We start from the raw sequence: 13000 nt of genomic DNA on the forward strand, positions 1-13000 counted from the left end.
AAAAAAGAGGGGGAGGGGAGAGGGGGGCGGGGGAGCGGGGGGAAGGTGTGGGTGTGTGTGTGTGTGTGTGTGTGGGGGGGGGGTTAGGCAGATTCAAAAGGAATTTACCCCCAGTAATTCATGAGTAAAAGCACTGAACCCTCCTTCACTTGGGCTGGTCAGCAGGTTGGTTGGTTAACCATTCATAGTCTTTTCACACAACTTATTTTAGTTTGTAGTTTTAGACACTAAAGACAAAGTAAAGAAATCAAAACAAAAGATGAATTTACATTTGTCATAACATTTAAACTGAAAAGGAAATCTAGCTTCAGGCTATTGATAAAAGAGTGATTCCTCTTAGAGACAAATCTAATGACCAGTCACTGTCCTGGAAAGCAGGTATCACCCTTGTTTCCGATCAACTGTTTGATTCGGGGTTTACTGTTAAACTGCTGCAACTCTAGTCCAAGTTTCCTTCCTGTAGTGATACTAGCAATGCACAGTAAATAGTTATCTTGCATCCTTACACCTCCCCAAATGAACAACAAAAATCTTCTATCATTGTGCATTAACAAAGATTTCAATGCCTGTAAGTTAGGTTAAATGTAAAAAATTTTTTAAAAACCCACAAAAACCATTAACCTAACACTGTTTTTAGTTCCAGAATCCAAACCAGCCATTGTTAATCTCTATTACATATTCAAAATCTAGACCATAAAAGTGATCAGCTCCATGAATTAAAAAAAATGTAGAACTGTAGTGAAATAAGGCGATGGAATTCCTGATGTTTGTCATCACTGTGTGCATGTTCTATATTCAGCATGTGTGCTGCGTCATCAAGCAGTCAGCACACAATGTCAGTTCAGAATAGCTCCTGCTCACCGTGTAAATCTCTGCAGCACCAGCTGGCTACACCCAAGTGATGGTAAGTTCAGTGTAAGTACCGACCTTACAACTGACATTATTAGCACAGCAGTCACCAGTGTCTGGGCTGTAACACTCATCCAGCTGTTGATCACAAAGACCCTAAAAACTCCTTCTCCACTGCCTCGGCAATCTCATCGTCCACAGAACCAATCGACTCTGCGTACGAAGAGTTGCTGTCTGTGTCCGGGGAGAATGTTTCCACCGTTGTCTGAAAACGCACCATCTCGTTCTCCGTGTCTTCCGTCTCCATCTCGATCTCTTCGTGTTTCCGCTTCTCCAGGTCATCTTCGCTGGGGTGGGGGGAGGATTTTGACTTGCGTCGCAGTCCCCACCCTCGGGGCAGGTCTCCACTCAGGCTGTCCGATGAAGATGATTCACTCACACTTCCCAGAACAGTATCTCGGTATCGCTGGTCACGTTCATTGTCAGTTTCCTCCGAGGCTGACTCGTCTTCTGCCATCAGTTCGTCCACCTGTCAGACAGACACTAGCAAATTAATTTTGTTCCCACATTTTCCAAATCACTGCCACTGCATCACAACTAACCTCCTTTCTTATGCATGAAAGCTGATACTTTCCACAGCTGTTAATGAGAAAAACTATGATGAGCTCTGGGGATTTGCTATTTTCTGTTTGCATTGGCTGCATTTCCGTTTGGATCAGGCTTGTCCTTTAGAAAATTCTACAAGTCATAAAGTGGGCATTCATTTGTCATTTTTGAGTGTGACTGTTTTCAATGACCAATATTTTCAGAAGAATGAGTAGAACTGGCCGCAATATACATCAGTATGAAATATAACAGTGCCAAGCCAATGTCCACTTCAGGAGAAAATGGCAATGGTTTGTACCACTTTCTACAAATTCTTGCTAATCAGTGTCCCAAGATGTGCTAAACTCAAGACATGATGATGAACCTTAGTGGAAGTGAAAATGGCACCCATGCAGATGTACCGTGAATGGAAGACGTGCAACTGGAACTGACCAAGGAGGGGTGTGGTGCAAGCGACAGTGACTGTGAGTGCTAGTGACAATGGATAACTTACTATAAAACTGGAAACCCTGCATTCACTCCACAAGGAACCCCAAAAGATTTATAACTGTGCGAAGAGGGATAAGAAAGCTGGGGGCTTTTGAACTGAAATGACACAATTACATGCCTATACATAATGCAATGGCCAAAGACCTCTAACAACCACACACACATGAACATGTACGCACTAACATATACACACACATGAATGTGTGTACAGGTATCCATGCACACATGAAGAATGTTGTTAAATATTTCTGAAAGTTTCATACTGTTTAAGTTTCCTGAAAGTCTGCTTCACAGTCTTGTTGGACATTTGTTTAAAATGTATAATTTATCTACTTATTCATTTATTTATCTATCTATTTATACATTTACCCATTTATTCATTAATTTACAATTCATACTGTTTTAGGTTCTTGCTCTTTTGTACATGGAATTACACACACGCAGATCTCACCTGGTCAGTCACCTTCCCAACACACACACACACACACACACACACACACACCAGGCTGGCACAACTGCTGCTCATCAACACACACACCACAGTTTCACAAGTTCTCTACAAATTCAGGGTGTGGTGTGACTCACCTCCTTGTCCATACACTCCAGGTCCTCATCGGAGAAGGCCAGCAGAGGGGACACTGTGTCGGCGAACGTGCCCCCTGCCTGCGATGTTCCTTCCCCCACACCCCCTCCCTTCCTGCCTCCCTCCCTCTCCTCAGCCTGGGCCTTCCTGCGTTTCTTGCCTCTGGAGCCTCGGCCTGCATCACCCTCACCTTGCTCTTTGGATGGTGAGACCGCACGCTTGTGTTTCCTTCTCTGTTCCTTTTTGGAGACGGTGGCGCTACAGTCTGATGGGGCTGGGTCTGAGGGGAGGGAGAAGAGGCGTTCGTCGCAGTGTTCCCAGCGCTCGTTGCAGGCCCACAGCCAGGCGCTGCTCACAATCAGCACGCCACGCGTCCTCAGCGCTGTCTTGTGCTTGCTGGTGCCTGGCTTGGCTGCCACCAGGTGGGTGGTGACCTCCCCTTTCTTGCCGGCCTCTTTGGGGCCCACGATGTCATGCTGAACAGTGGCCCCCAGAGCTCTGGCCACCATGTAGGCCTGGCTCTTCTCCGGTGGCGTGTTGAGGGGCACCATGCCGCTGAACACAATGCTGCAGCCCTTCAGCGTCTTGCGGCGCACGTAGGGAATGATGGACTTGAGGTTGGGCAGGCTGTTCTTCTTGCCGGGGGGAGGGATGTCTGGCTGGGTGGTGGAGGAGGAGGCAGGGGTGGAGCTGGGCTGGCGCCGTTCGTCGATCATGGCGTAGAAAGCCTGGTGTATGCGCGTCAGGATCTCCTCCAAGTGAAGGAGGTAGTCGTCCTCGTCGTCCCACTCCACCTCGTCTTCATCGCCTCCAGCCGTGTCTTTCGCCTCATTCTCTGCGGAGCAGCCTGACACACTGGATGGTTCCGCCGTCTTGTCAGAACCACCATCACCCTTTGCTGTCTCCTCTTCTTGGCTTTTCACCTCAGCCTCTGCTGGCTTTCTGTCCACTTCTCCTTGAGTCGCTGCTTCGTCTTCTGCTGCCTTTTCTGCGGAGTTTGTGTCATCTGATGAGACCGTTTTATCCTGACTGGAAGTCTTGTCTGAAGGAACTGTCTTATCCTGTGTGCTTACATCACCAGATGGATCTGCTTCCTTCTGAGCGACGTTGCGGGAACTGTCACTGTCGCTGACATCTCCAGACAGGGAATCTGAGTCACTGGAAACACACAGATCTTCTGCCAGATCTGATGCCGCCTGCGCTGTCGTCTCCACTGACTGGGGCCCTGCTGCACAGCTGTCAGTGTCTCCACTGTTCTTCTCCCCTTCCCCACCCTCCTTCCTGGCCAACCCTGAGGGAGACGTTGCGTCGTTCTGTGCAGCATCCATGCTCTGCACCACATCCGACTCTCCAGCTTTCTCCTCCCCGGCCCTAGCAAGTCCTGGCTGGCCACTCCTCTCTGCTGTCCCTTGCTGCCCTTCACCGTCGTCTCCAGGGCTGCAGGTGGATGATGAGCCTTCACCCTCACCTGTCTTCACGTCCACAGATGACAAACCTTCACCTTCACTTGTCTTCATGTCCACAGACGACAAACCTTCACCTCCACTCGTCTTCCTTTCCACAGAGTCTTTCCCTTGTTCCTCATCCACCGTGGTGGTAACGGGTCCATTGTGGTGGGGGATCACCTTGTGATGGATGGGGACGTTGTCGTTCTCCGACTTCTCCAGGCCGGGCGGGGCGTTGATGTCGGCTGTGCCCTGGAAGAAGCGGTAGGGCTTGACGTGAATGAGGTTAGGGGCTCGGTTCCACACGTCCTCCCGGTCGTCTATGATGCACACCATGGCGTCCCCACAAGGAAACAGCGCCCTGGTGAGATGGGACACAGGTCAGAGGTAAACATTATGATGCAAGGCCCCACACTTTCATTTGATCAAATGAAACAAAAAAAAAAAAAAAGAAAAAAAAATCTAAAATATGCTGAGTGAGAGAGTAAGAGAGGAGGAGGGAGAGAAGGAAAAAGACAGGCTGACAGAGAGAAAGACAGTGAAAGCAAGACAGTTAAAGCTGAGAGAGAGAGGGTGAGGGGTGCAAACAGGGCAAATGTTACCAGATTCTTTCAAACAGAGAAAAAAATTATACACTATTAACTTTCTTTCCAATATATTTCTATTGATATGCCTTAAAAAACAAAAAAAATTCTCTAAATCCTCTGAATTTGATTCAGTTAAAAAAAAGGGTCAAGGTAAAAAGCTTAGGCAATGGGGGTTAACTGCGTATATAGTAACAGGGGAGTGTGAAGCAGACTTGGCTTGTCTCCCCTCAACTTTTCAGGAGCAAAATGTTGTTTGGGAGAGAGTACAGTCACACAGCTATGCCACTCTTCTTTTACCCAGTGTGCAATGGAAATTTATTGTCTGTATATTTCCTGTGGCGCTTAAAGGGAGGCAATGATTCTTGGCCATGGATTCTTTGGTGTGCATTTAATGCTTGCTGCACTTGAGACGTCAATTAAATGAATGATCAGATTAAGAAAAATTTTTTTTTTTTTAAAAGGACACCCAGGCTACCATAGAGCACTATGCAGTGAGACTGCCTTGTGGCACTAATGCTTTATCATGGGAGCAATCCACTTTCACTGTTGACAATACATTCTGAAGCCACTCAGTCTCAGACTTGTTTACCCCTACAGTCTGTTAATAGGCACAGCCGAACATTATAGAACATTGTAACCTGAAACAACAAAACAGTAATCATGAACATCATTTGCATAATATATGCTTTCAGATACCTGCATTGGAGCAGCTAAACCTGGCACTTTCATTACTGGCTGGCCAATGTCTTCATCTTCAGGGTCAGTTTGTAACCCGAACCAAGAAACATTTCACCGTCACAAAGCCTGAAGGACTACAACTTTCTGTCTGAGAAACTGGCACCTCATTCACCACCAGAAAACAAAATAAGACTGCACAGTTACTATGGGCAATGAACTCCAAAGCAAAACATAACATCAGAAACAAATCAAAGAATGTATTAAATTTCAAAACGTCACAAAATCAAAATCTGCTAACAGGCCAGGCCGTGTAATGGCATAATCTGACGTGAAAAAAACAAAAAAAAACGAATAAAGAGTCATAAGCACAAAATCAAAATTTGCAAACAGGCCGTGTCATGGCATAATCTGACGTGAAAAAGTGTATAAATTCTGCCTGAGTCGTAAGGACAAACAGGTCTGCAGTCTCAAATTTAATTTATCTTTATTCTTATCTTATCTGTCTATTATAATCAATGTGCAGTATAGTAGGCTATGTTTATAATTATATTCAAATAATGTTTCTTAATTCTTTCTTTTTTTACATTAAGAATACTAGTTATTACCTGCAGTGTTTGGATGTATGTATGAAACGATGTATGTGATATTTTTTACATTTGTATCTTCGTAATATTCATAAAAGCTGTTGTTGACTTTTACAGTTATGGTCCCCATGTTGTTTACTTGTCTATGTTGTGATAATGCACCTGACCAAATTTCTCCAGTTGGAGATAATAAAGTTATTCTTATCTTATCTTATCTTATCAAACAGCTGTGCAGACTCTTCCCCCATCCACTCACTTGAGGTTAGCGGTTTTGGAGAGCGGGTCGAAGCACTCGTCGCGGGACAGGATTCGGTGGGAGAAGAAGCGCTCCTGGGGGTCCATCAGGCGGGCCACGGTGTGTGCATAGAGTCGAACCCCAAAGGTGCAGATGTGCAGCTCATACATCTTGGACACCTTCTGCAGGAAGGTGAGGGTGTGGGGGCGCAGCTTGGTGTGGTACCATGACGACTGCGGGCCTTGCCACAGCTGGAAGTGGTGGACATCCTGCCAAGAAGAAGCAGTGAACACTTCATCCACCTTCCTTCACGCACAGATATGATGATAATAATGATAATGATAATAATCACCATAATCATAATAACAATGAATATTTCATAATGTGCTCTACCCTCTTGAAACAGGGGCCCAGAATCCTAACAATCAACATCAATACTGAAAAAAAAATAAAAAGGTTACAAGAATCAACACCACAGAGCTTTATAATCAATACTTAACAAGCAAGACAAACAGTCAACGACAAAGCAAACACACACAAACAACACCATCAAACCACACACCATCTATCCTCACCACCAAACCACACACTGACACCCAATGACCTATAACCATCGCCATCAAACCACACACCAACACCTAGACTCAGAAGGTTGCAATGGCTTGGCCACATTTGCAGAAATGGATTCAAAATGTATCCCAATGGATTTGCTTTGAGTCAACTAGTTACAATGTAGGTTACATTATAAAAACTAAAGGGATGTATGGAGTGATGCTAACAGTAAGTGGTATCAACCATGAACTTCCTGTCACAAACAACTGTCAATAGGAAAACTGAACCAGAAAATATACTGCACAAACTTTGTTGTTTGTATAATGAAAGCATACAATTATTCCTGGTGTTGCAATGTTTTGTATTCTCAATATTTGTTCATAAAAAATTTTAAAAAAAGCACACAACAAAAGCAAACAAAATAGGAGAAAAATATATATATATATATATATATAAAGAAGATTAAAATCCAAACAGCTCTCCAACCTTAAGTCGAGGTGGGATATTATCGTTGGTTGTATGGATTAAAGTCTGATCCAAATCGACCAGCAACACTAGCTTTCTGGTCTTCAACAGTCGCTCTTCGTCTTCACGACCCAACTCCAGTGCTTGCTGAAAGAAAGAAAGAAAGAATGTTAAAAGGTATCTGACCCAAATGTTTTTCTTTTTACATAATAACTGATGTGTGCGTGGTGATCAGTGAAGGGTGTGTCGGTTATTCATTTTTCTCTTTGATATTTGGTGACGGGCATAATAAGTGAGCCAAAAGAGAACTTTCTATTTTTGTTGAAGCAGACAATAAAGTATTTTAAATTGAATTGAATCAAACTGAATATGAATTGAATTGTATCCACTGGATATTAAAAAATAATAATAATAACATACCACTTAATTATAAAAAGTTTGTGCATGTTATACTTATAGATGCAGATGTGTGTGTGTGTGTGTGTGTGTGTGTGTGTAATAATATTAACAATACATATTCTCAGTGTGTGTGTGTGTGTGTGTGTGTGTGTGTGTGTGTGTGTGTGTGTAATAATATTAACTAACAATACATATTCTCAGTGTGTGTGTGTGTGTGTGTGTGTGTGTGTGTGTGTGTGTGTGTGTGTGTGTGTAATAATATTAACTAACAATACATATTCTCAGTGTGTGTGTGTGTGTCTGTGTGTGTGTGTCTGTGTGTGTGTAATAATATTAACTAACAAAACATATTCTCAGTGTGTGTGTGTGTGTGTGTGTGTGTGTGTGTGTGTAATAATATTAACTAACAATACATATTCTCAGTGTGTGTGTGTGTGTGTGTGTGTGTGTGTGTGTGTGTAATAATATTAACAAATCATATTCTCAGTGTGTGTGTGTGTGTGTGTGTGTGTGTGTGTGTGTGTGTGTGTGTGTAATAATATTAACTAACAATACATATTCTCAGTGTGTGTGTGTGTGTGTATCACTGTATGTGTGTGTGTGTGTGTGTGTGTGTGTGTGTGTGTGTGTGTGTGTGTGTAATAATATTAACTAACAATACATATTCTCAGTGTGTGTGTGTGTGTGTGTGTGTGTGTAATAATATTAACTAACAATACATATTCTCAGTGTGTGTGTGTGTGTGTGTGTGTGTGTGTGTGTGTGTGTGTGTGTGTGTGTGTGAGTGTGTGTAATAATATTAACTAACAATACATATTCTCAGTGTGTGTGTGTGTGTGTGTGTGTGTGTGTGTGTGTGTAATAATATTAACTAACAATACATATTCTAAGTGTGTGTGTGTGTGTAATAATATTAACTAACAATACATATTCTCAGAGTGTGTGTGTGTGTGTGTGTGTGTGTGTGTGTGTGTGTGCAATAATATTAACTAACAATACATATTCTCATCATATCGCCTGTCTTTCTGGTCCTTTTTTCTTCTCCCTTCTAACTTAACTTTGCTACTTCCTAAAAATTATTTGGGTCTTTTACTCTTTGATTCAAATCTTTGATCCACATCTTCTATTCATGAACAGAAGAATTATAATGCTTATTTCTCACTGTTCGCAGTTAATGAAAGTTTTAGGAAAGATACACAGATGTGAGGTTATGAAACTAATTGTTGTTTCCTTCACTAGAAACTGGCAGAAATTGTGATTTTTTTTTTTTTTTTTTTTTTTTTTTTTGACATATCAAATAATCAAATAGTTTATTTTTAACAAGCTTTTGACAATGTAAAAGTTCGGAACAATGTGTGGAGTTTATGGAATTTCCACCGTTTTTACCTGTAGTCTTGAGCTGAGTTGTTTCAATGCACATGAATCATGATAAACAAGTACAGCTGTGCTGAAAACTTTAAAAAGTAATGTCTTGATTTCCATTGTACAAGCCAACAAAAACTGATTCAGTGAATGTCAATCAAAACTTTGAATCATGCATTTTTATACACATGGATCTGCCAGTGCCATTATCATAATGAATAGAATAATTAGAATATATTATGTACTCAACTGGCTACAAGTGGTTTTAAATCTGTACCTCTTGGCTGACAATTAATTCAGGAATATTGTGCACCATTGCAACAGATGCTGCCATTTTCTCCCTGCGATCACCTGCAACCCCTGGTTCTCTGAAACATCAAAGTACAAACTACATTACATTTGAGAACCAATGTCAAACAGTATCTTACATAATACATCAAGTTATGGGTGATCTGGCATTACAATTTCATTCTTAACATTGGTCAGTGTTCGGGAACACACTTGCGATTATTCAAGTAGCAAACATTCCACTTGTGAATCTTGAATAATCAATACATACCTGAATCAAATGAAATCAAACTGACCTTTTTGACTCACTTGTGTAAACAAAGCAAGTTTATGTTATAACCTGGTGTTCTGTTGTCTGTGTGAGTGTGTGTGTCTGTGTCCATGGTAAACTAACATTGCCATTTTCTCTGGAAATACTTTGTCTGCCATTACCAAATTTGGCTTAAACATAGTAGGAAAAAAAATCCTCACAGTCATACCAATAATATGTTCCTGAATTAACCGTATTTCCGAATCATCAATGGATCATTTTGTTGATGGTGGTTCTGGATTCTGAAAACACTGTTACCCCTTTGCAGCTGCCAGAATGTCTTGTAAACAGACGCGATTTCATCATTTTTCTTGGTTGCAAATAAAAGCAAAGAAATACAAATTCTGGACAGAACACATACAGTGACACTAACTACATTATTGACATGTTTACTGCATATGAATATTCTAAAGTGGACACTGAATTAACTAGAATGAACACAAAAGTAAATTTCAATCAACCATTTCACTAAGGTCAGCCTTATCTACACTGGTTGACAGTGGTATGTGCAGATCTTGACAACCTGTTGCAAAGCATGACACGATGGCAAAGTCCCTTTTACCGCCAAATTAAAAGAATTTCTTAAATAATCATTGACATGTTTACTGCATGCATATGAATGTTTTAAAGTGGATACTGGTTTAACTGGAAGGAACAGAAAAGAGAAATTGAATGGACGGTGTCGTAGTTTCGATCCTTGTGGAACACAGATTTTTGCAGATCTATAATTAGTATAAAATTAAATATCAGACACATGTATTGCAGTGTGTTTCAGGTGATACCGTGATGGGAACGTCTCCTTTACCTCAGACTTGAAAGAAATTCTTAAATCAAATGCCCAAGATATACCAAAATAACAATGAACATGATTTAAATGGCGTTTTCACTTCAATTACCGTTCTCGATATATTCCGCGAAACAGACATGCTTGAATGATAATTTTTTAACGTCTTTACTTCAATGCTGAGTTAGCACAGTGCACAAAACCACTCATTCATGACCCGAATATCTGTGGTTCGAATCTGCTTTGAAGCCTTTTTTTTTTTTTTTTTTTTTAAACGCAAAGTTTTATATATTGTTTAATAATCATAATAAAAGAACAGAGAATACATTTCAACAAACTAATTTTTACAAGCTTTCTTTTTCTTTTCTGTGTGTATCACAAGTGAGTCTTGAAGGCCTTGCCTTTCTTGGTTTTTAATATTGGCTCTTGTGTGAGACAGTATATATTAATATCAATATTTCATTGTGAACCCCCCAACCCCACCCCACCCCCCAAAAAAAACAACAACAACATCAGAACAACAACACTGGAACAATATCAAATTCGTAACTGATGAAATCCTGACAGGACTCTCCCAGTCACTCATAAATATTTTAAATTTATAGAATAATCTACACACCTGTAACTCAGTGTAAGTATGTCATATAAGAGTAAGGTTGTACATGTATATATATATATATATATATATATATATATATATATATATATATTTGATTTATTTTCACCTTCTCAGGTCAGCACCACAATCAGCACACATTTCTTTCATGACTGTAGGGTGTGTACAGCCACCTGAATCTTGCTGTCGTATTGTCATCAGCAATGTACTGAAACAGTGACAAAAAAAGAAAGACTCCATTCAGTTCTGAAAAACAAATAACAATGGGCCTTGTAAGTCAAAACATTTAAAAAAATTCAGAGTCCTGTATGTGTGTCACAAGAGTGTTTGACTTTGAATGTAAGCGTGTGTGTGTGTGTGTGTGTGTGTGTGTGTGTGTGTGTGTATGTGTGTGTAACTGTAAGTGTGCGTGTATACATGTATGTGTGCATATGTGTGTGTGTGTGTGTGTGTGTGTGTACAATGTGTGTGTGTATACAATGTGTGTGTGTGTGCGTGTGTGTGTGTGTGTGTGTAACTGTAAGTGTGCGTGTATACATGTATGTGTGCATATGTGTGTGTGTGTGTGTGTGTGTGTGTGTGTGTGTGTGTGTGTGTGTGTGTGTGTACAATGTGTGTGTGTGTGTGTGTGTGTGTGTGTGTGTGTGTGTGTGTGTGTGTGCATGTACAAGCAAGCAAGCATAGTTGGATGAGTGCAGGACTCATGATCCTGGTCATCTTTAGATCGGGGGGTTGAATCTCCACCAGCTAATCAAGCTGTTTACTTCATCAGTTCATGAGATTTTTAACCTTGCATCTGACTGTATTTCCTGAAACTGTGCAAGTCTTTTGAATAAAACTATAGAAATCAAGTTTCATATTATATAAATGCACACACATCTTGCGCACAAGACAAACCCTTCCTTTCATATGTGAAGGGCAGTCTCGTTTGCCATAGGCTGATGGTTGGATGACACATATTCACAAAGCAATGTCATCCTTAATAGGGTATGTCATGGTAAATATGCAAAAAATGAGAGAGAAAAAATCACACCACAACGGCAAAATTGTCAGGAAAATCACAATCATTCCCCCTAATACTCCCAGTGCAGCAGATTCTTTATCCATGAAAGTCATTAAGTTGACAGCCTATCAATTATCAACAGTATTGCAGAAAAAACCCTGACAAATAACAAGAAACTGGCTGCATACATGTATTGAGATTCATCAAGTGTGTGTGTGTGTGTGTGTGTGTGTGTGTGTGTGTGTGTGTGTTTAAATGGATCTAAAGGATATGGGAGTGGGTGGGGGTACAACTTATAACTTAAACAATTAAGCAAAACGCAGCATTTATTTGATCCTTATAAATCTAAAATTAGTAAAAAAAAATAAAATGAATGACATGTTGCTCTTGTTTGAAAAGGCATCCGATGACTCGGATGAGAACTTGTTCACACTGTCTGTCAGTTTTGCCCGCATGCATCGCCCCATCGGATGTCGCCTGGTCATGTCAGCACAACCTTCTCTACTACACAGTCCTAGAGAACCACTGATTATTGACAATAAATATAAAGATGACAGAAGACCCTCACCCTGGTTTCACGCAGCACCGCATGCCTTCAGCGACGTGGATTTCATCTACGATTCCGTTCGCAGACGATTTCAGTTTGTCACACGCATCAGGTTTGGTCTTCGGACCCTTGTATAGCCCTAGTATCGAACCCTTGAACACCATGCTGTCTTTTTTCACTTTCCATTTCACAATTTCAATTTCATAGTCTTCCGGGGAAACAATTCGAACGGGAGCCGCCATTTTGTGCACATCAGCCTCGTTTCTGGATAACAGAAAAGATGTCTTTTCACCACGATAAATCACAACAATCGCTATGACCAACAAACAATTGATTAGCGACGCAGATCTGCCGATTAGCAGCTGCTTTATTAGTGTCCCGCTGAACGGTTTTCTGAACGGTGTTTGTCATTTCTGTACAAGATCGCACACACCTTTTCTGGGCTATTAATGATAAATGCACCACTCTGCGCTGGTCTGTAATGTCAGTATTGTAAAGATTCCTCCACCGCACTGCCGTGACGGGGGGCATGGAAAAAGCAAAATGCCCGGCGGGGTAACAGACAGACAGACACAGAGAATGGGGGAAAGGGAGACATCACATTGTCCTGAACGGTGA

At 41.3% G+C, this 13000-nt stretch overlaps 1 protein-coding gene across 1 annotated transcript in view; it reads right to left on the minus strand.

Annotated features, from left to right (window-relative positions):
• The window catches only part of LOC143285525 (RNA polymerase II subunit A C-terminal domain phosphatase-like), a 14692-nt gene extending 2058 nt beyond the window's left edge, over positions 1 to 12634 (minus strand). Inside the window, exons 1-7 of the mRNA XM_076592881.1 lie at positions 12404 to 12634; positions 10942 to 11040; positions 9112 to 9202; positions 7095 to 7220; positions 6078 to 6325; positions 2530 to 4333; positions 1 to 1378 (exon numbers count right to left, since the gene is read on the minus strand). The exon at positions 1 to 1378 is cut by the window's left edge and continues 2058 nt beyond it. Of these exons, the coding sequence (XP_076448996.1) occupies positions 995 to 1378; positions 2530 to 4333; positions 6078 to 6325; positions 7095 to 7220; positions 9112 to 9202; positions 10942 to 11040; positions 12404 to 12624 (2973 nt within the window). The 5' untranslated portion in view covers positions 12625 to 12634 and the 3' untranslated portion in view covers positions 1 to 994. The remainder of the gene's footprint in view (positions 1379 to 2529; positions 4334 to 6077; positions 6326 to 7094; positions 7221 to 9111; positions 9203 to 10941; positions 11041 to 12403) is intronic.
• Between the last annotated feature and the right edge of the window lie 366 nt (positions 12635 to 13000).

This window comes from Babylonia areolata, chromosome 9, assembly GCF_041734735.1.
Source record: "Babylonia areolata isolate BAREFJ2019XMU chromosome 9, ASM4173473v1, whole genome shotgun sequence".
NCBI classification, from domain to species: domain Eukaryota; kingdom Metazoa; phylum Mollusca; class Gastropoda; order Neogastropoda; family Buccinidae; genus Babylonia; species Babylonia areolata.